The following is a 24,601-nucleotide window of genomic DNA, read 5'->3' as shown; positions in this document are numbered from 1 at the left end:
GATGGCGATGAATATACCTCGTGCCCCGGGCTTTGCCCAAATGCTGAAAGAAGGAGCTAAGGTGAGTCGTCTTGTTTGAACAAGAATCTTGGCATTAACATCGTTGTCCACATTTGTGTCGAAGGGAATCTTCAAATAATATTTTAAAGTGATATGATACACGCTATGAATGTCGACGGCTTTATGCCGTTGCGTTGCCAAGTCGGGAGTATCGCTCTTTGCATACACATGCACACAAAATTTACTACACCGCCGCACATGGGCTGGGCCAGGCCAGGGTGACTGTCATTGCTGTAGTTAGTAGTGCGTGTGTGGAGAGAGGTGGCTAGGGCTTGCTAGCTAGCTAGGTATATCTATCACATACACATGCACTTGTTTGTACGAGGACGAGGAGCTGGAGGTAGGACCCATGCAACTGTGCCATGGCGGCATTATCGTGAAATAGTCCACCATTCTGCGCATGCGTGGCATCGGGCAGCATGGAGTTTTGATTTCCCGTGCCGCAAATTTTCTTACATTACTCTTTTTACTGGTTTTCCTAATCATTTGCTGATTATTTTCAACATACCGGTGTTTTGATGTCTCCTGAACTCATGTCTTCATGGATTCAGCTTATTTTTCACCCTACTGAGTGTTTTTAACAGCTAAAGTTGTCTCCTCCACGGCGTTTGCTGTAGTACCTACCGTCCTGTATTGTACTACGCGTGCACTACTACTACAGCCATACTGCATGCTCGCATGCTGTCACCAGCGTCACGTCCTGTATGTATAGCCGATTCTGTCAATGAGTAACTGAGTGATGAATGACGTGTGACCTTATCACTGATTTTTAGTACAGTTGCTTACCTCGAATTTGCATGTGCATGATTGCTTCATTACCTGCAACTTACATCATTGTCTATATACATCATGATGTATGATGAACTCATGGATTCAGCCTGAGTATTTGTAACATCTAAAGATGTCTCCCCCACGGCATTTGCTGTACATGTAGTACATACCGTCCTGTATTGTACTACACGTGTACTACACTAGTACTACCTCTAGGTACTAGGCCTATACAGCCATGCTGCATGCTTACATGCTCTCACCAGCGTCAACGTACTGTATGTGTACAGCTAGCCCCGGAGACCGCGCCGCCAGGCGCGGTCCTGGCGGCTTCCCCCCAGTTTCGCTAATGTGAGAGCTCCCCTATTCTGTGTGCTTGTGCGAGTGATTGTGAATTCTGTGAACATCGGTGAGCTGCTTATAAGACATCATTTTGTGCATCACAAGCAATGAAATGCCTCAAACAGTCGCCGATGATAGTCATTTAGGTTTCATCGACCCATGTAAGTATTCCTAGTAGTTTCTGTTGAAAAAATAAGGAAATATAGCGCCGCAAAGGCACCCGTTTGTTCAACATGAAGATCTTTTATGGGAGCACGGCGCAGCCGCCACACTGCGTGTGGCGGCTGTCGCAGTTAGTGTACAGCCAATTCTGACAATGAGTAACTGAGTGACGAGTGACCTTATCACTGATTTTTTACTACAGTTGCTTGCCTCGAATTTGCATGTGCATGATTGCTTCACTATCTGCAACGTACATCATTGTCTATAGTACATCATGAAGTTTCACTGTGACTGTGTTCTACTATGACTGCTTCACAAATGCCCTAGTTAGTTTTGCTACTGTCAGTGCAGGAGTTCAAGAGGTTACTGCTCTTGCATGTGCATGACTCTCACCCATATAGCACATCCTCCTGGCACATATTAATGTTGTTCTTTTGATTACAATACACGAGTGACTGTGCCAGCATTGATTAGACGTGTTCATAACTGTTCAACATGTTCATAGACTTAGATTCTCTATCATCATTATCATCATTATGAACATGCACGCACAAGTGACTATACTCAAGAGTGCATACCTCCTGATTGCCTTGAACTATTTCACCCAAAGTAATCTCTTACTTTCTGGTGACATAGAATGCAACCCTGGCCCTCGCAAGCCCAAGTACCCATGTGGGGAGTGTAATAAAGCTTGTACCAACTATAAAGGTGCAAAAGCCAGTATCCTGTGTGAGTCGTGTAACACATGGTTTCACTCGGAGTGTGTGGGCCTGTCAGATTCTGCGTTAGACAACCTCGGAAGAAGTGATCTTCCATGGGAGTGCTGTCAATGTGGATTACCTAACTTTTCCTCAGGGCTCTTTAACTCTACAGAACTTGATGGATCTAGCACTGTGGACACTTCTAACACTTCTCACACTCACCCCTCAACAAGCTCCACAAGTTCAAGCCAACTCGGTTCCCCTCTTGCTAAATCATCACTGAGCTCCAAGACCAAATCTCATCAATCCTTTCAGAACCTCCGCTTTCTCGAGGTTAATTTCCAGAGCATTTTCGGGAAGCGTGAAGAATTCTGGAGTGTCTTGGATGCAGTCAAGCCTGATGTTGTTTTTGGTTGCGAAACGTGGCTTAAACCAGGGATTTCAAATGGAGAAATCTTTCCTCCTGGATTTGATGTTTATCGCATTGATCGCCAGGATGGTTACGGCGGTGCGCTACTTGCTGTCCATAGTAGCTTGAATAACCACCAGATCTCAATCAAGACTGAAGCTGAGCTAGTTGCTGCTAAGATTGTCAACAACAAACAGTCTATCGTTGTTGCCTCTTTCTACAGACCAACTAACAATAATGTTGACTACATGGTAGATCTGTGCAGTACCATCAGCCAACTTTGCCAGGACAATCCAGGTGCCGCAGTTTGGTTTGCTGGAGACATAAATCTGCCAGATATCAACTGGGAAACCTCCAGCATCATCTCGCATCAGTACCGGCGTACCATCAGTGAGACTTTCTTGTATCTACTGGAGTCGGCAGGTCTTGAGCAAATGGTTGATTTTCCAACCAGAGGGGATAACACACTTGACATCATCTTGACAAACAGGCCTTCCCTCACAAATAGATGTTCAGGTCTTCCTGCTCTAAGTGATCATGATCTTGTCTTCATGGATGCTAACGTACAAGCCAGCAGAAGAAAGCCCATTCGACGCAAGATTCTTCTATGGAATAAGACCGATTTTGACGTCATCCGCTCAAGGGTACAACAGATGTCAACCAGCTATACCTCCAGTTTCAATACTTCTACATCAGTCGATGACCTTGCCGACGCTCTGCAGCAGGAACTTGATTTGATCATCAGTGACTGTGTTCCTTCCAAGATGACCTCAACTAGAGTCAATCAACCGTGGTTTAATTCCAAAACCAAACGCATCCTGAGACGCAAACGTCGTGCCTTCAAAAAGGCCCGCCAGACGAATATGACCAGGGACTGGGACCGCTTCAAGCTCCTCAAGAAGGAAGCCCAAAAAGTGTGCCGTAAATCCTACAACAATTATGTGCACGACATCATCCACAGTGTACCAGCTGGCTGCAGAAACAAGAAGTTGGGTGCTTTAGTGAAAGCTAAGCGTTGCGACCACATAGGTGTTGCTCCACTGAAAGATGGAGGTTTCCTTCACTCGGACCCAAGATCTAAAGCCAACATCTTGAACAGGCAATTCTCATCTGTCTTTTCAACTGATGATGGAGCCCCTCTCCCAGACCTTGAGGACAAGGAGTACCCCACTATGGATAACATCCAAGTCAGTGAAAACGGAGTGATCAAGCTTTTGAAAAATCTCAAGTCCTTCACTGCCTCAGGTCCTGATGGGATACCAACTATGCTTCTGAAACAAGCAGCCGTGGAGATTGCACCAGCAGTGACTTTACTTTTCCAAGCTTCTATCAGCCAAGGAAAAGTGCCTTCACAGTGGAAGAAGGCTCAGATCGTTCCATTGTTCAAGAAAGGAAGTCGCTCTGATGCTGCAAACTACAGACCCATTTCTCTAACATCCGTACTGTGTAAGCTGTGTGAACACATATTTCACTGTGCTGTAATCCGTCACCTGACTGACAACAACATCATTTCGGATGCCCAGCATGGTTTCCGCAAACTGAGATCGTGCGAAACACAACTCATCTGCATGCTGGATGACCTTGCCAAGGGTTTAGACATGAAGTCACAAATTGATGTGGTCCTTCTCGATTATGAGAAGGCCTTCGATAAAGTCTCCCATCGACATCTCATGGAGAAGGTCCAGCACTATGGAATCTGTGGTAAAACAGCAGATTGGATATCTGATTTCCTCCACTCACGCACACAATCTGTTCTTGTTGATGGCCAGGAGAGCAGGGAATCCCCTGTTACATCGGGAGTCCCACAAGGAAGTGTCTTGGGCCCCCTGCTCTTCCTCATCTTCATCAACGACCTGCCGGACTGCATCTCAAGTTCATCTGTCAGACTATACGCTGATGATAGTGTGGTTTACAGGCACATTTCTTCACCTGCTGACTCAACCCGCTTGCAGAGGGACTTAGATGCAGTTCAAGAATGGGAAGCGAAATGGCTGATGCGATTTAATGCTACCAAGTGTCAGGTCTTGCAGGTCACCAACAAGAGGAATCCCGTTTCTGCCTCCTACACCATTCATGACCATGTACTACAAGTTGTCCGCTCAACCAAATACCTGGGTGTCCATATCGATTCAAGATTGAATTTCAACAATCATGTGGATACCGTCACCAAGAAAGCTAATGGTACTCGAGCCTTCTTCTCACGCAACCTACGTCATAGCAGCCAAAAAGTCAAAGAAGCTGTCTACACAACATTCATCCGACCAACTGTCGAATACGCAGCGACTTCATGGGATCCGCACACACAACGGAACATACACAAGCTTGAGCAGGTTCAGAGAAGTGCAGCTCGATTTGTCACGGGCGACTTCGAAAGATCTAGCAGCGTCACAGCCATGCTCGATCATCTCAAGTGGCCTCCACTGCAGGAACGTCGCTCCCAAAATCGTCTGCTGATGATGTATAAGATCAGACATCACTTGGTTGACATCCATTGGCAGACTTACCTGACCCAGCTCTCAACATCTACCAGAGGACACTGTTCCCGATTCACTATCCCCCACACCAATACTACAGCGTATGCCAACTCATTCTTCCCACGCACCATCCGGGACTGGAACAGCCTGCCTGTTGATCCTGCCACATACCCATCCCTCATCGCCTTCAAAACTGCGCTGAGGGAACTCTGTAGGATGTAACTCTTCATCCAGAGATTTTTACTCGCACCTGTAAATATTTTTCACCTGATTTCAAATTTCTGTTGCCCCGGTGCGGCGTATGCACATGTTCTCGCAGTGCGTTCATCCTCGACCATTTGAGGGCAGCACTTTATCGGAAGAAGAAGAAGAAGAAGAAGATTCCATTCACCGCCATTCATTTCGTCATAGCCAGGGACTTCTTTCAACCTCCATGTATGTACAATATGTAGACTTTGCACATAAAATAGTCATGATAGTGGAGAGACGCACACGCAGAATAATAGGGGACAGATAATGCGATATCACGATTTGGCCCCCATATGCCATGGCCATGCATGGTGAACAATATGATCAACATGACACATGACATGATTTAACGTAGCATTGGACGTCTACTGATTTTATCACATTTCTTCTCCTTAGATGCCAATGGCAATATGATGAAATTGAAAGCTTGGCCATCAATGAACAGCAGGCCTCGAAATAGGATTTTGGAGGGGCAAGGCCATTTAGAAAAGGGCACTTTTTCCAAGAGGCCAGGGCACTTAAGTCAGTCAGAGGGGCACCAAGGCCACATTGGAAAGGGCATGTTTGGTGTTTATGAAAAAAGAAAGAAGAAAAACAAACCGAGAAAAACAAACAAACACACACACACACACACACACACACACACACACACACAAAGTGCAACACACAACAAAAACCTCTTCCCTACAGCTGTAACACATTCCCGATCTCCGCGTTTCTATCAGGTGAAACGACATTTTTTAGAACAGGAATAAAACAACAGTAGGTATTGATTGAAACTCGACAGGCCAGCCAGGCCGGCCAGGCTGCCATGAAACTTCAAAGCACATTCCGACAGCTGGCTGGCAAAACCACAAGGCAAAGGAATTTGCGCGCGCATGTACATGTAGATTGTCTGTGACAGACAGTTCATGACCTCCAAGAATGTGCCAGTACGCGCGGTTTCTTCTGTTGATTGGTCTCTCTCTCTCTCCACCCCTCCCCATTCCCCAGTCTGGCACACCTTGGCATCGTGGGATTTTTCTTTTTTCTTGGTGAACTTGGAGTTCACTCTTTACTAAAAAAACCTGAAATGCGCTGCCTAGCTAGTACAGTACATTGTACATACTCGCGGCCGCTGCGCTGCGGAGGCAGTCGAGACGGTAAAAGCCGGTCGGGCGTACATGTACGTACACGTCGTCTCGTATCTCGGAAAGATACTTTGAGTTTGAATCAGATATATCGGGACGCGAGTGAACTGAAGGTATGATATTTGAGATCATGAAAGTTGTTCAAGCTTATTAAAGAGACTTTGAGAAAGGGCATATCATCCGTCATAAACAGTAACTTTCATTCTAAAAGGGCACCACGGCCCCAAGAAAAAGGGCACATTTTTTTCGGCCGTAACTTTAATTAAAAAACAAAAGGCATTGCGGCCAGCGAGAGGGGCACCGACAGCCATGGCCGTCGGTGGCCGTCGGTTAATTTGAGGCCTGGAACAGATTAAATTATTGCATGGATGGATGCATGGAAATATATAAATTAATATTTAAATACTACTATTACTAGTTTACTACTAGGAAAGTGCGTGTACTTGCTCGCTATTTCCTGTATAGGTACACATTTTACTTTTGTACAACTTACAAGTTGTATATCATGTCCACTGAGGATGAATGCCACTGACTTTTATGAATTGTCTGGGCATGGTGGCTTTTTGCAAAGTTAAAACTGCAGAAACTTTCAGCTGTTCAGACAGTTACAAGAAAGAATGCAGTAGGTTCTACAGGGATTAACCTTTACAGCTTCTTGTTAGGATATGAATGTACTTTGGGATAAACAGTTCAGCAAAACTATGCACAACAATGATTTTATACAATATATGGAGTCTAGTGATTCTACATCATGACATAGCTGCATGAAAGGGTGTTGGGAGATATATTTGCATGTGTTCTTAAGTTTTTTCAGTGCTGTACTTGATTATCAATGCCCTCACGTTTATAGAATTATTCCAAAGGACCCTGAAATACAAAGGCATTAAAGGGCAAGTTTACCTTCATAGACATGTGGGTTGAGTGAATGCAGCAATATTAGTGGAACACATCAATGAGAGTTTGACAAAAATCGGACAATCCGTTCAAAAGTTATGCATTTTTGAAGTTTCTGCTCAGTCACGGCTGGATGAGAAGACTACTATAGCTTGTGATGTCATATGAGTACAACTATATAAAGAAAGTATAAAGAAAATTCAAGATATTCTCACTTTTCTCACATAATAAAAGAACAATCGACTTCTCTCTTTCAGAAGTTAGGGGGAATAATATTACCCCTAACATAAGTCAGTAACAAGTCGAGGAAATGTGCACTTTATTCAAAAAGTAAAGTTTTGTGAAATTCTCTTTTTATTTTCCTTATATCGTTGTACGCATGTGACATCGTACACTGTAGTAGTCTTCTCCTCCAGTAGTGATTGCACAGATATTTTAAAAATTCATAACTTTTGAACGGATGGTAGGATTTTCCCTAAACTTTCACTGATGTGTTCTACTAACATTGTTGCCTTCACTCAATCCACATGTATATGAAGGTGAACTTGTCCTTTAAAGCCTGCATGCATCACTGGTCTCGATATAAAATGATGCCACCACACTAGTATCTTGGGCAGACGGAGCAGTACATTCAACAAATTGACTTCAGTTAGGATTTTGCGTAACCAAGTTGTAATTTCTATCTCATGGGTTGATTAGTGAACAAACATTAAAGACTTTATTTACCATTTGCAGATGAAACAAGAACCCTGTTATATTGCTTTAATATAGTTCTAAAATGTGAGTTATAATGTGAGTATAATAGATATGTTTTCAGACTACACCATCTACTGTTATGGTTTAGTCGGAAAAATAGTGATATCTCCTTGTATTTTGGGCTTTACTAGGAAATGTTCATATGGTAGGATGTTTTGTGATACAACTGACCTACACATATATGCATCAAATTGGATATCTTGAACATTTTTAAATCACTGCTCCCAATGGTAAAATTTACCTTTAACTTGTGATTCACCTCTTCATTTCTCATGTAGAACTACCAAGGTCTGGAAGAAGCGATCTACCGCAATATCAGTGCCTGCAAGGAGCTGGCGGAGACGACGCGGTCTGCATATGGCCCCAATGGCATGAACAAGATGGTTATCAACCACATTGAGAAGCTCTTTGTCACAAACGATGCTGCCACAATCCTCAAGGAGTTAGAGGTAAGGGGGGGGGGGGGGGATATATATTTTTTTCCTAGTAAGGCTTGTGCATATTTCTTAGAATCAACCAGGGCCCTGTTTCATGAAACTTGTTTTCAGTGATAACTGCCACATTTCTGTGACAAATTTGCTCTTAGCCAATCAGATGCAAGGATTTCAATAGCTTATAACAACTGTGACAATTTGTCATACAATATATATCATGGTAAAAAAAATCTGCATTTCTTTGAGATGAGATGTTAATCCTTTTTATTTTGTAAGAAGTAGCTACTTGACAAGAAAAATGTCTAGAACCTCTTAGGGTGATGATTCAAGTAATTATGGTTATGTCCAAAGTTGTAGCAGTGATGACAAAAGTTTGTAGAATAGAAGGGAAGTAAGATAGTTTTGTTACTGCTGATCAAGTTGCAGATAAGGAAAAGAAGGAAAGGTGATTATAATCATGAGCTTGTAATCAAAGTAACAATGTTTGTATTGATGAATATAATAATATAGTTTTGAGTATGTCTATAACCACACGTGTGTGCAGGTTCGTCAACTCGGCATCTCAGTGCCTTTCTCTAGTGGTAAATTATCTGAATGTTTTTCTTGTAAGCTACAGACATTGATGATAGCGAGGCACATGGTTTTCTATTAATTCTGTCACATGCGTTTGATGTGTAACATATTTTACAAGCACACTTGGTACTCATCGTAATCTGTTTCCTTTCCATTTTCCTCCTCCTCGCTTTCCGGATGCAGGTCCAACATCCGGCAGCTAAGATGCTGGTGCTTGCCTCTCAGCAGATGGAGCAGGAAGTTGGCGATGGCACAAACTTTGTCATGGTCTTTGCAGGGGCCCTCCTGGAATACGCCGAGGATATCCTTAGAATGGTTTGTGAATTAGAACAAAACCAAGTAGAACACAAGAATATGATCAACCAGTTTCATATTTGTAGGGTTGATTTGAAGTATGAAACATCGTTGAGTTGTGTCGAGTAATGTCCATTTTCAAGGAGGCTGCCCTCCCCTCCATTAGAGTAATGCAGCCACCTGCAGGCTCCCATATTAAGTACAGGTGTACATTGGATTGGTTTTTACTTTCATGTGACATAACATTTTTACTTTTTATAATGTTAATTGTTATGTCTGCCCACAACAATTTGTGCATGTCGTGACACTCCTTCTGACTGCTCACTTCACTTGTCATCCCAGTCTAGCTTCCTGCATGAGCCTCCAAAGGGATTACCACATTAATCAATCATCAAAGTTGTTTTAATTTTCGAACTGAGATTCCAGCTTCCCAAAACGTGATAAGTATTCCAAATTCATGTTGCACACTTGATTCCTTCTACCCTCCTATTACTGAGTGTAATTCAGAAGAATAGCAAGAATATTCCATGACTCAAGTCCAGCCTCTTGTAAATGTATGGAATGAATGGTGTAATGCCCACAGTGCATCAGTACACATTATCCACAAACTACTGAAAGCATGAAGCTGACTTCATGGGAGCATCATTAAACTTGTGCCTTTAAAGAACTTAACAGATTGTAAAACCCATATATGTCTTTCTCCCTTTAATTTTCAGGGTCTCTCACCAACAGAGGTGATTGAAGGCTATGAGGTGGCTCTCAAAAAGACTCTAGAAATCCTGCCAGGTGAGAATAGCTCTGTTTAAACAGTGACCCATACATGTCTTCAGTGTTCAGTCTTTGTTTGCAGATGCAAAGCACCTGCTTTACTATTGTCTCTCCTCGAGTGGTGCTGGGGGAGGGGGGTGTTTCTGTCCGTGTGATCACTGAAAGTTTAGCTCTTGTCACTGCAACAACTAGAAAACAGCTAGATTTGTCGAAATGGCGCTTGCCTACACACAGTGTGTGAATACACACTTGTATATCATATGAAAGCATATCCAGATTACACGGGCAGATTTGGAGTCATTATGTTCAGTGTTGCAGGATCTAGATTAGAGTCTAGAAATTCATACTTCTAGCAGTGTGGAAAAAAAAGAAAGCAATATGAAGTGAAAATCAGACTTATATTGTAGTTAAGAAAAGCTATGGATAGGTTGGTAACATATGATTATGGTTTCAATTGCTTGTATACCTGGTAACCAGTTATGTTATAGTGAGAATCATCATTTGCTAGAGTTTATGGTAATAACAATATTTTTAATGTGTATGTGATGAATGATATGATTGAAATTTAACCCTAACTAGGCCGGGGGGGGGGGCCTCCGAGGCCCCCCCCTCGACGTTTCGCGCGATATATCGCTATCGCGAGAAGCTATTGCCGCGACGTTTCATGACTTTTTTCTTTCGAGTCTCCCGCATCTTTTGACACAAAATTTGCGATGCCCGGATGCGCGGTTCCGAAGTTGCGCATAAATATGCACGTGCATGTCAGACCAAAAATTGCTCAAAAACGTGAATTTGTGTACAATTTCAATGCAAACTGTGTTTACAGGCAAATTTCATAAAAGCATGGTTATTTTGGGGTTTTATTGATTAAAATCAATTAATAACATACTTTCTTGTTCGGAACAATGTCGCGGACAAATTTCATCGAAAAAACAATGAAAAACATAAAGTCGAAAAAACAAGGAAATACATAAGAAATTCAAAAAAGCAATAAAATACTTAAGAAATTTTTTCTGATTGCGCAATTTTTTTCTCTTACATTTGCTAAGGACACTAAAAAGAATATTTACACAAAAAATGTGCCTATTTTGAGTTCTATTTAGTGATTTATACCAAATTGATTTCATGCATCATTATGCATAAATTAGCATAATTTAGTGTAAATGATAATTTTTGAAAAAATTAACTTCATGGTACTTTAGATTACATCATGGGCAATGTGTGTGCCAATTTTCGTCGCGATCTTGCGGTCGACGGCCGAGATCTGGAGGGGGGGCCTGGGAGGCCCCCCCCCCCCCCCCCCCCCCCCCCCCCCCCCCCCGGCTCTATCATTTACCTAAATAGCCCGGCCTAGTTAGGGTTAAAAATAGATCGCAAAATGTAAATGATAAAGATAATGTTTACAGATAGGGAAAAAAGAAAGAAAAACACTTCGTCTGCGACATATGTATTGGTTGAAAAGCTCCTTCAGCTGTATTTTATTAAATCCACACTTCATGAAGTTGCCTACATGAAACTTCACACAAGAGCACACATATACCCCGTTTAGAGTCCCACCAGGTGTAGCACAACCTCTAGAGGTTGTGCTGTGTTCACGCCAGATGATGGGGACTCTAAACGGTCTCTGCACAAAGCATCTAGCACGAGTCTGGAGTGAGTCTGGCGTGAGTCTGGGGTGACTGTCATGCTAGACATCCTAGCACAAGTCTAGCACAACCTCTAGAGGTTGTGCTGTGTTCATGCCAGACGTAAGGATAAGGCCCATCAGCTTAACCTGCTACTTCTTTTGTTGTTAGAAGCAGTTAATATTCTGAAAAGGAAATTAGTGTGAGAAAACAGTCTGAAAACCAGACTAGCGTAAACACAGCACACACTTCCAGTGACCAGCACTGTTTGTGGTGGAAAAAAAATACCCTTCCACTGATTTCCATAGAAATGTATGCGGACCTCACTCTAGACAACAGAGGGACTAATACCACCCACCGAGTTTGTATAAAAAATAGCTAGTTTTCATCTAGCACGTCCTCCAGAGGTCCTCCTAGACAGGGGGACTCTAAACGGGGTATTCGTCTATACGCTCTTGTTGTAGGCACATATGCAATGCATATTCCAGAATATTGCTTTGGAAGAATACATGTATGACTTTTAATCCCCCCCCCCCTCCCCATTTTCTAAATTCTCCCTGAATGCAGAACAGCTCCTTATAATTATGACAGGTACTTTAGAAGGCTTGAATGTGGTATATCTATCATAATCATTTTATTAAAGTTTTCAATTTTTCGCCCTGTTTTGTGTGCCTCTGTACAGACCTCGTGTGTGGGTCCATCAAGGACATGAAGAACCTAGAAGAAGTCACCCAGGCAATTCGCACAGCTGTCATGAGCAAGCAGTATGGCAACGAAGACTTCCTCGCTAAGCTTATTTCCCAGGCCTGTTGTAAGTGGGCAACATGGACACACATTTGTTTTTCTTCTTTTCCTAGGGCCTACACTACTGAGTAAATTCAAGAATCATTACAATTTTCAGTCTGTTCCTTGTGTCCATCTGTGCATGATCATTTCTTGTTACCTTGGCAGCTTCAGAATAACAAAGGGTATCTGTATGGAACCTGAAAGCTGGTGTATGTAGGTACATGTATGTCCGTCATCACTTGAGAAACTGATTAGATTTGTGGTCATAGTGTGAAAGGTCAAAGATGTTTGGGAGAAAGGCTATGGCTCATGCTCAAACTTTACACAATAGTTAGGCATTCTGTTGAGGTCAATAAAGTTATCGCCCATGACAAGGCAGCAGACTTTCTTCAGTTTAGTAGAGATCATGTGATTATCAGTGATTTTGGCCAAATCATGAAATTTGTAGTAGTTCCTCTAATTTGTTAAGTGTTTGATCGAATTTCAGCACAAATATGGACACATCAGCAGTTTATACAGATGTGATAAAAAAACCAAACACATCTCTATAAGTAAGGCCCATATTAAGTTAGGCCCTGAATTTGTATGCATTTCTTTTTCTGCAGCATCAGTACTGTCAAAGACGGCAACCTTCAATGTCGACAATGTCCGTGTCACAAAAATTTTGGTGAGTCCAAAAGTTGAATACTATACTGGTATGCGACTTTGTAAACATTATATTTTCCCCCATTGTTATTAATTTTCTAAGGGTGATTGCAGTGATTGTATTCGTGCTTATGAACAGATTTCCTGCTACCAGTTTGACGCGAGAGTTGTAAAAATGGAAACATTGTTCACCTATTTAACATATGTGATACAAAACACTCTGCTCCAATGATGTGTAGCTAATAGTGGTGCATGGCATTTATGTAAACTCCATTTGGCCTATATCACTATCACTCACGCCCTTGTATAATTTTGAATTCCTCTGCAAACACAACAACTTTGTTAGTCGTAGCGCTACATGTCTTTTTCAAGTGGTCAGTCGGTGCATTGGCTATATTGTGTTTGAATAGCGTGAGCCAGTTGGTCAAAGTCTCTACTTCGCCACTGCAGGGCTCGGGAATTCTTGGATCATCGGTCCTTCAGGGAATGGTCTTCAAGAAGAATGTTGAGGGATCCATCAACCGGGTCAAGAAGGCAAAGATTGCCGTCTATTCCTGCCCTGTAGATTCCTCACACACAGAGACCAAGGTGGGTAGCACTTCTAAGCCTTTACAGACATACTACGTGCAGTGGTCATGCTGGTCATGTAATGGTCATTTTCGGAGGATGTAATTCCACAAGCTGGGCACAGAGTTACAAGTTTGCTTTACATAATGTTCTGTATACCATTTCAGTCTTTCCCCGTCATACTGAAATAATGGCCAACACTGCACACTGTCACTGGTCTGACGGTCCAGGACCAGTAAAACTCACTTTCGGACCAGTAACTTTTCAGGAATAGAGCAGTTCAAATTGGAAACGCTGGGTACCTACTGGTCCGACCTGTCTAGTGGACCAGTAGAAAAAATGGGTTAATGTGCAGCCCTGTTTAAATAGCAATGTCTGGTGAAAAATCACTGAGTGCTTTGTTATTGTTTTGATGTATTCTATCATTCCAGCAAACCTGCTTCCTTTTAATCATGAATCTCTGAGCATCACTGGTCAATTAATCCCACCTCTGCTATCAGCAACACAGAAACAAGGATGTGGTATTTGTGGGCTGAATTTCCAAATTATTTTGTGACCATATAGAAATGTGAGAATTACCCCTGTTGTTTTTTCTGCAAACAACAATAACAACACAACAAAAACGTGTGTAACAGCTATGATGCTACAGTACCTTCCTGGAATAGACTATGTTAGTATAAAAATGTATGCCCAACTTCTCCATAACCCAAGCTGTTGTGCTAGTATTATGTTCATCATTTGAACTTTGTGTACTCTTTTCCAGGGGACAGTCTTAATAAAGTCTGCTGCTGAGCTGATGAATTACAGTAAAGGAGAGGAAAACGCACTGGAAAATGTGAGTATTCAAACTTTGAGTGTATTTGAGCCAAGCCTTCATCAGTAGAGTTCATTGTGATAAGTTCACATGTTGAATACCTTTCAATATCTGACAAAGGGTGTGTTGACGTAATGGGGCTACAATTCATTCATACTGCTTTACTTTATTTTCAAACTAGTACAAGCTGTCCAATAGTGTATGACAAAATACCGCATTGTACAAGATGTGCCTGAAGTTGAATTGTCTAAGATGAAGTTTCAAGATTATAAGTGGATTAGTAGAAATCATATCCTATAGGAAGAATTCTTTACAGAGCCTTCTCTTGTTTGAAAGAGAGGAAAATTGTAAGAGTTGCAGTGTTGTTCATACCCTTATGTCAGGGGCATGACAAAGAAATGGTGTTGGAGGGTTAGTGACCCTTGAATCGCATTGTTTTACATACGTGTACATGATAATAAAACGGTGATAAAGCGCTTAAATGACTAGCTGGGGGCTATCACATGACTAGGCATTAGTATACTGATGACCAGTTTTAACAAATGCTCGTCTCTGCTCTGCTGCATATCCTGTGTATTACAAATGCATTAATAATGATAATAAATGACAGTGCTTATACAGCCCATAATGCTTAGAGCATAATGTCCCTAAGCGCTCAAAAAAATGGAAAGATTATACAAAAACCTACAATTCCAATCACAGTGATAGTACCGGGTTTCATGTTTGCTGGAACGCATTTTCAAAGTTTTCATTATGATTGTTAATGTGTGTGTTCAGTCACCAGTATCTTGGAGCTGGTGCTGGCCTCGGGGAATCTTTCAGAAATGGCTGCTGTATGGCTGAAATTAAAATCATGTCACTTTTTATAAAACAAATAATGCACATTACTTGATTGGACAGTAGTAAAATTATCCACCTTCCGTAACTTTTGAACATTCCAAAACATATGTTTCTGAATGTTCCAAAGTTAGTATCAGGTGGACAATTGAACTCACAGTGTAATGTGCATTATTTGTATGCCAGCCAACTTATGGTTTCACTGTAAGTTGAATAAATTTCCCACCTATCGTTCTCTCCTCCAGCAAATTAAAGCCATTGCCGACACTGGGGTGAATGTCGTGGTGTCAGGCGGGAAAGTAGGAGACATGGCGCTCCACTTCCTCAACAAGCACAACCTGATGGTGGTCCGACTCAACTCCAAGTGGGACGTGCGACGCCTGGCCAGGACAGTTGGGGCAACTGTGCTCCCCCGCATGGTGAGCCACACCCCCTACATATTATATGCACAGAGAGAGCATTTCGGGGCTTGGAATGGGTACAATAAAAGTGGATATTTTGGCGCGAGTAATATTTCATGTCAGACAAGTGAGATGAATTTTGTTCGTGTTTAATTCCGCAGAATCAAGGCATTACACAGTGGTACAGGTAGCAAGCATAAATATTTGCTTGCATCTTTTATTTTCATGCTAGTTTCTGGTCGAGCAAAATGCGTGAAAATTTCCCCTCTGCAAAAATTTCCACTCTTCCTGTACCGGATTCCCGCTATGTGGCCAGTGGAAAGAACTTAGAAAATTTGTGTGAGGTGCTGTACCATTTTGTTAGGCTAGTGCTTGTGATATCGTCAATGTGACTGTAATCATGTTTGCTGGTAGATTGTCCATTAAGTGCATACACTGTGAGAGGATTGTCCTTATTTTATGGGTAGCTGATGTCGTGAAGGTCTAGTGGAGAAGTGGACATATATTGGATAGTGTACACGGTAGTGTTACCCCCACTGTGTACTGTCTGACGGGAGATTGCCATTCTTAATCATATTCCAGACGATTTTCATAATTTCACATCCTGTAGTACATAAATCAACAGCTCCATGTATAGATCTGTGGAATTTATTGTGGTCCTTGAGCAGAGAAATCAATACTCTGAAAACCTAATACAAATTACACTGAACAAAGATGATGACATAGGAGCCTCACATATTTCAGAAATGTACACCTGTAGCAATGTAATTCATTAGAATATTCTTTTGTGCATGCCTTCCTCTTTTGTTCTTCCTTGAGCCCGTATTCATGCATTCTTTTAGTTAGGCTGCTATGTCATCATCCTTGTTCATTGTGATTTGTTATAAATCTTGAAAACACTCCTATTCTTCATCCCAATCACGACAAATTCTGAAACTCTGCATCCAGCGTAACCATTAATTGTTGTTCATATGTAAAAGTCCGAAAATCATCCAGAGGTCTTCTTTAAATTCCCATAAGTCTATAGTGAAGAGATGTAGCTGAATGTTATAAATGCATTAGCCATTTACTAGAGTTGTGCATTTTCAAGCATAACTTTTCGCTATGACGAATTTGTGTCACAGAAATATGATAAACTTGCACATCGTAGCCTTATGTGTTGGTACTGATATCGTCAGTTCAACAGATTTTGAGTATGACAGTCAGTTTTGCCCTTGTTGCATTACACTTGCATTGTAGTTGACATTCTCCATGTGTTGATACAAAAGTCGTAGGTGGCTTGCAGGTTGTAATCAGAGCTGAGGCTAAGCTTTTGTGTGCTCCTATCTTTCCCCTTTTCCCAAATCTTTTCAGACCCCACCAACATCACAAGAGATGGGTAACTGTGACAACGTCTTCATGGACGAAGTCGGCGACACGCCTGTCATCGTTTTCAAGCAAGGTCAGTGTCCATAACATGGTGTAGGTTACCAATATATTTGTGCATTCTTGGATAGTATCACATGTAAAATTGCCCTTTTTAAAAGTGAATTTGCCCTCGTGTGATAAATGATGACTCTGAATTTGAAATGATGGCCATTTGACAGCGGATGTTGAGTGAATAGATAATTTTACTAATGTATAATTCACGCCTATGTCAGAAAGGTTGCTCCTTTGCAGTGAAGTTTGTTGCTGTATATTTGATAGCCAAGAGATCAACACGTACATGCAAACTTGATTTTAGTTTGTAAATGGACTCGGTGAGGAACTGCCAAATGAAATGACGTGTTGCAACTTCTTCATAACAAAAATGCAAAGAAATTTCAATACATCAGTAAGCCATTCCATTTCTGGCATTAAATTTCATAATTTCGCACCCGAGGTCAGTGTCTTCGCCATGGATGCACGGTAAAGCACATGCCCATTTGAAGGATGTATTCATGCTGTAGCCTTGTTTGAAGCGTAATGGTTGAATTTAAAATTGCCCGCCTTACAATGCGTTCCAAAAATTTGTATTGTCCAACATCACATTGTCCTTCCAATGCAGAGTCAGAAGAGAATGCCATCTCCACTGTGGTCATCCGTGGGTCAACGGACAACATCATGGACGACATTGAAAGGGCTGTTGATGATGGTGTCAATACTTTCAAGGCCCTAACAAAGGTGACTCCTCAAAACTGTAATACAGTACTCTCCGCGTAATCAGGTATTGCTTAAACGGTACTCCGTTTAAATGGGTAGTAATTTCAAGATAAGTTCCAATGCACATTAAAATTACCTGATAATCGGGTTGCCTCTCTGCATAAATAAAATGGGTAAACAATTTTCTTCTTTCCTAAGTTGTACCCATAATATCGCAGATATAACACTTAAGAAATCATGCATGTCAAATTTTCCACGGCTAATCGCATTCTCTACTTAATTTGCAAACAAAACGATCATTTGGGGAGTGATTAAACATGAAAATACATGTACCAGTACAGTGTACCGACTTGCCACACGTAAACGAACATTACACATTTAGCTGGCACTCACAACTGCATGGACAGATGGAAGTTAAACACACTTGCGCTCTTCCCTTGAAGTTTGCAACGAAAATCAGGCCATGCACCAGCTTCATAATTTTACTATTCCCCAGTGACTTCTCGAAAAGTAACCCGACGTTCTACGTGACTATATAGTGCACACAAAAAGATGTGTTCATTTCGAAAAACGCCTGCTTGTTAGCGAACAGTCTATAGTCAAACGACAAAGTTTTGTGAAGACGTATTTGTCCATAAAAAAATGTAAATTATTGCTCGTGACTGAACAAGTGTTATTTGAAGATATGTATAATGTGCCGTGCAAGCATGCTTGTTAAGCATACAGTGTAGGTGTAGGGGCAGTGATTTTCCGTTTCAAAAAATTGCCTTTTCCGTTTCAGAAAATCATGAATTCCGTTTTAACATGGTGAAAAAACGGAAATTCCGTTTTCCCATATGAATTGTACATACAAAAAATGCAAATTCCGTTTACATGTATTTGCATGCAAAAATGAACAAAAATTAAATGATTACTATTTGAAGTTTGTGTACCTGTGTAATTGTGTATACATTCATACATGTTATGCATAGTGTATACCTGATGATTTCCAACCTCTGTACCACACACCCATGAAGACAAGTGAAATGAAACATCAGTATTACAATTTATTTATTTTGACTGTCAAAACATGCACAGGGCTCTCACTTAACTTTTTTCCTTGGTTGCCAGCCGGGCAACCTATAGAGTTTTTTAGGTTGCCAAATGGCGGTTTAGGTTGCCACAGTGATAATGTTCGAAGAGTATTGCATAATGTGTAAATCTGCAAGGTTAATTATGGCAATGATAAAGAGGGCTGTTTACACGACTGTTTACACTGCTGTCTACAAATTAGAAAAAAATATACAAAGTGAAATAAGTCTCTGAGTCTCAACTAGTGACTTTATGCTAGTCAAGTGTTTTCATTCCTTTAGAAGCTGCAAACAGAGTACATGATAATCAGTTTAATAAGCAGTGTTGATAAAAACTTCAGCACTAAAAGAACGATCAATCTACCTCAATCTTTCTTCAGTCAATACATTGTAATCCAGTTAATCATGCCGTGGGACAGTACATATTTGTGTATCACTATCAAAGCCTGGCCTGCAGTATCAACAACTATCATTATGTCCTCTTTCTTGACTTGCTAGTCAAGTGACTTACAGTGTACTACTGTCTAGTCAAGTCTTTTTATTCCTTCAGAAGGTCTAAACAGATAAAAAATTTCAGCACTAAAGGAACAATCAATTTATCTTTCTTCAGTCAATAATCCAGACAAGAAACTAGCACTCATTTCACTCTGATCTTTCCCCATTCTGGCCTCAGTCCCCCCCCCCCCCCCCCCCCCAACCAAAAAAAAAAAAAAAAAAAAGGAGAACACACACACATTGCAACACAACAAAAACCTCTCCCCTACACCTTCCCGATTTCCGTGTTTCTGTCAGGTGAAACGACATGTTCAAATAAAAGAATAAAACAACAGTAGATATTGATTGAAAGTCAACACCCATTCATGCCAGCCAGGCCAGGCTGTCGTGTAACTTCAAAGCACATTCCGACAGCTGGCTGGTTGGCAGAAGAATTTGCGTGCGCGTGTCAATTTCTTGACTGGAGAGAGGGCCTGGGAACAGCCCCTTTCCATGTTCATCTCCAACACCCCAGACAGCTCATGACCTCCAAGAATGCGCCAGTATGCGCAGTTTCTTCTGTTGATTGGTCTCTCTCTCTCCACCCCACCCAGCTAGTCTGGCATGGCACCTTGGAATCGTGGGATTTTTCTTTTTTCTGCGTGAACTTGGAGTTCACTCTTACTCTCCTGAATCATGCATTGTGCGCTGTGCTCTACACACGACACACATGTGCAGCAGGCAGGCATAGCAAGTCACCACTCCACTCACTTGCTGACAGCTTACCGCGAGCAGAAAACAGTTAGACAGTTAACAGCGCTAGACAGTTTCTTCTGTTGCCGCTACTTTTACTGCCAAAATACTGGCTTTATCATCACACATTATTCGGCGAGACACATATTGTGTTTTGGAATATAAATGGACTTTCTTCTATGGTTATGATTGTTGGTGTTGGATTGAGTAAGTGTTCGACAGTTATTGAAATCGTGACATCGCTAGATCTAACGCCGTTAGACATCACTAGCTTTAGAACTAACTTGCAACTAACACAACTTGGCTTAGAAACTCAGTTTCCGCAGTCTGTAAATATCGTGGACATGTAATAATGATTAATTCACAGCTTCTGTTGGATTTATTTTTACTTTTATGTGTTTTATTTTGTTGAAAAGTGATTTTCCGTGATTTTCCGTGTGGAATATTTTTTCCGTTTCAAAAGGCCGTTTCCGCGTTTTCCGTCCGTTTTCCGCGATCGCGGAAAATCACTGTCCCTTTAGGTGTTTGATGCAGTGTAAAATGCATGTACATACACATTGTGTGTGTCAATTGTGAATGAGACGTGTTCTTCTGTTAATCGGGTACCACGCTTAATCGGGTAAGAAACGCTCTGCCCGAGCCTACCCGATTATGCGGAGAGTACTGTACCAGAAATTTTTGTGTGCATGAAACTTTCTTGAATTCTGCTAGGAGCCAAGAGTAAAATGCATGTAAAAGTTTTTGTCAATGCATTGAATGCTAGTGGCAATTTGTGAAAGTTTCAGGCCATGAGAAAGACCGTCGGCTCCAATTTGTAAAAGTTTCATGCTGCAAATATTTCTGGATTTACAGTACTTCATTATGACAACATCTCTCATATTGCGTGAATCCACAATATGATAGGCTCCATTTTCTGCAGAATATGATTGTACGCTAGTATTTGGAAAATCTCATATGTGCATTTGTTTAACAGATTTGCTCTACAAGCATAACATGCTTTGATGTTTATTCTTGAATGTATATGATATTCAAGTAGCTCATTAGAGAATGATTTTAGAGTATCTCATCGTTTGCACAAGATGAAAGAGTTGTAAAAGGTAGGTCTCTTCTCTATCTTTTAAACATGTGCATCACATTTGTCCCCTATTCCACAGGACAAGCGATTTGTGCCAGGAGCTGGGGCAACTGAAATCGAGCTTGCCCATCGGCTGTCCTCGTACAGCGAGACCATTCCGGGCCTGGCCCAGTACGCTGTCAAACAGTACTCCCAGGCCTTTGAGGCGTTACCCCGTGCGCTAGCCGACAACGCTGGTGTCAAGGCAACAGAAGTGTTGTCCAAGCTGTACGCTGCCCACCAAGACGAACAGAAGGGCGTCGGCTTTGACATTGATGTGAGTACAGCGCACTTCCATTACTGTAAAACGAATGTTCGCGTGCATTTTAATTTCGCGAATTTCGCGAGTGCCAAGATTCGCGAAAATAAAATGCACACAAAAGTTCTTGTCTTCACTGTATGCATTGCACGCCAGTAGCAATTCGTGACACTTTCATGCCACAAAAGAGGCCGTCCGCTCCAATGCGCAAAAATTTCATGCCATGAATATGTCATGTTTTACAGTATAACAAACGAAATTTATAACGAAATTTCGGTATTTTTGTTATTTGTTTGGTCATAACGAAATTTCGAAATAATGAAAGAAAAGTGCAGGTCGCGAGGGCTTCGTTATAACAGGAGTCCACTGTACAGGAATAACTTTGGTCATGTAGTTATCAGGATTCTCACAACTTCTTTTCGTCACGCTCAACAGGCAATGAAATGGACTGACTTCCACTTTACAAAGCAAAATACTAGATTCTGTTCCCTGCGAGACAGCTTTATTCAGCAGTCATTCAATTCAGTTCAATTTAAGGCAAATGTAATGCATTCAGTGCAGTTAGTTTAGCTCAGTCCAATTCATTTTAATACAGTTCAGTTCAATTCAGTGCAATAATTTAGCTCCTACTGTAAAAGTGGATATTTTCGCGCAACTAATTTTTCGCGCTTGGCTGTGTCAGAAGATTTTTGCATGTTTTTAATTCCGCGGAATCAAGACATCAACTACTGGAACATAGGGCATGCAAAAATATTCGCGTGCTTTTTTTTTCGCGCTTGCTTCTCGGTGCGCGAAATACGCGAAAATTTCAACACCGCAAAAATTTCCACTTTTACAGTATTAGCTTGTTTACGAGTCATATGTGTGAAGCATGCCCTCTGTGGGTGTGTATAAGTACAGCACTGACTGATTTTATTCATGCAGTATGTCCAGGAATTCTCAACATGACAGGAAATTGTCCTAAAAATGTCCATTTAAAGCATTGAAATAGATAGCTGAGTCAGTCACAACTTTATTCTCGATTAGCACCACGATAAGCAATAACAGAATTTGGAAAGCATGCTAACAGTATTAGTATGAGTATGAATTAATGCTGCTGATTTTATGCTTTACAATATGATTGTAATCTTCGTTGCAGGCTGAAGGGGCGGAGGTGAAGGATGTGGTGGAGGCAGGTATCTGGGATGCCTTCCTTACCAAGTACTGGGCCATCAAGCTGGCCACCAATGCAGCCATCACTGTCCTCAGGGTGGACCAGGTAAAGGGCAGATTTGATCCTTATTATGAAACATTTTCTCTCGCTTAGATGTACCGCCGTCTGTATGTCTGTCTGTCTGTCTGTGTGTTTGTCTGTGTGTCTAGCTGTCTATCTGTGTGTCAGCCTATCTGTTGATCTGTCCTTTTCATATCTCTGTCTGCAAGTCAGGGGGGCATTTCATGCAACGTTTTGTGCGACAAATTTGCTTGCTCTCAGCCAATCAGATGCAAGGATTTCAGTAGCTTATAACACTTTGTCAAGAAAAAAAAAAATCTGACAGAATGCTTCCTTGAAATGCCCCCTGACCGTCTGTCTGAAACTTTGCAGCTTATTGTATATTTTATGCTTTGACAAGAGTGTCAAAATTAAATGCCCCTGACTGTTCAGGTCGCATAGAAGACTTCTGAATGCATGAATATTTGGTATTTCTGTCACATTCATATTGATACAAATATATATATGTCACTACATAGTTCTTTCTGAGGTGTCGAAGGAAGTAAATCACATTCTATCATCAGAATATTTTCAAGTTCGTATTGACAAGCAGTCAAAATAATTTTTTTAAGGGATGGGTTCAACCAATATTTGCATACACAATCAACAGATTTAAAATGGGAATGGAGCATTCTTTAAAGTATTTGTTTTGCTTTCTTGTCACATTTTATTTCTAGATCATCATGGCCAAGCCTGCCGGAGGTCCAAAGGTCAGACAGCCAGGAGGAGCCGACAATGACGATGACTAACGACAAGGAACACAGAACAATTTCCCATATGTCTCTTTTGAAGGAAAGTCTTGGCCCACCCCACCTCAGAACTCTTTTCTGTCATGAATATCTCCTTGGTTTGTGCTGATGAAAGGGGACGGGGGAGGATTACTGTAAAAGCTGTTATTTTAACGCACAGATACTTCTGCGAATGAGGTCACAGACATTTTCGCGAGATGTTATTTTTGCGATTTGACACTGAGGCTATCGCAAGTGCACTAATGTCTGTCGGTAAATTTAGTGCCATCAAGATCATGAAGGAACTTGTCGGATAAAATGTCCGACAAGTCAATTATATCCGACAAGTTCAGAGAAATCAGCTAATCAGACTAAAGGATTTCTCAAAACTTGTCGGATATAATTGACTTGTCGGATATTTTATCCGACAAGTTCCTTCATGAAATGCTCCCCAGGTGCCAATATTTTCGTGTTTTCTTACATTCACGGCCCCAACAGTAATTCGCCAAATTCACGAAAATTTTACGGTAGTGAGAATAACAGCTTTTACAGTAGTGTGTACATGCTACGTATGTATCTATTTCTGTTTTTTTATGGCACGCATGCTTGTGTACAGCAGACAATTTTTTTTTTTTTTTTTGACCACTGATGTCAATGGCATAGCAATAAGGTCCACATTTGATGGGGAATTCAAGATTTTGAGGGTAAAATATTGGCATATTTCCTCTGTTCTTGTTTTGCATCAACTTCCCAGATGTAGAAATAATTCTGACATGGCGATGTGTGACCACTTCCTGACGTACAGACCATTAACTTGCATTGATTTACTTGTACTAAGTATTATCCGTGTCATGCATGGTCTGATGCCATCCGTGCCAGATCACTAAGTTTGCAACACTACCATGTGTGATCTCCTGAGTAGTCAATGCATACCCGGAAGACGTGCAAAGTATTTTATCAGAAGCACCATTCCTGACAGTATTTTGAGGTGTTAAAGGACAAGTTCACCTTCATAAACATAAGGATTGAGAGAATGTAGCAATATTAGTAGAACACATCATTGAAAGTTTGAGGAAAATCAGACAATCCGTTCAAAAGTTATGAATTTTTGAAGTTTTTGTGCAGTAACCGCTGGATGAGA

General features: G+C 41.3%; 1 protein-coding gene across 1 annotated transcript; it reads left to right on the top strand.

Moving 5' to 3' along the window:
* Nucleotides 1-23,638, top strand: LOC139711877 (T-complex protein 1 subunit theta-like). The gene is made up of 14 exons (XM_071623726.1): nt 1-61; nt 8,224-8,394; nt 9,136-9,267; nt 9,963-10,032; nt 12,322-12,450; nt 13,031-13,092; nt 13,521-13,658; nt 14,401-14,472; nt 15,534-15,707; nt 17,043-17,130; nt 17,716-17,831; nt 21,262-21,498; nt 22,619-22,738; nt 23,410-23,638. Exons 1-14 carry the CDS (start codon nt 2-4, stop codon nt 23,479-23,481), a joined length of 1,641 nt encoding a protein of 546 aa, XP_071479827.1. The 5' UTR covers nt 1; the 3' UTR covers nt 23,482-23,638.
* Nucleotides 23,639-24,601: the final 963 nt, after the last annotated feature.

This window comes from Diadema antillarum, unplaced genomic scaffold (genome assembly GCF_040938485.1).
Source record: "Diadema antillarum isolate AM-2024a unplaced genomic scaffold, OU_Dant_1.0 seq00001723_RagTag, whole genome shotgun sequence".
Classification (NCBI taxonomy): Eukaryota; Metazoa; Echinodermata; class Echinoidea; order Diadematoida; family Diadematidae; genus Diadema; species Diadema antillarum.
Note: the sequence above shows the minus strand (reverse complement) of the source record. Positions and strands in the feature narration are given on the sequence as shown.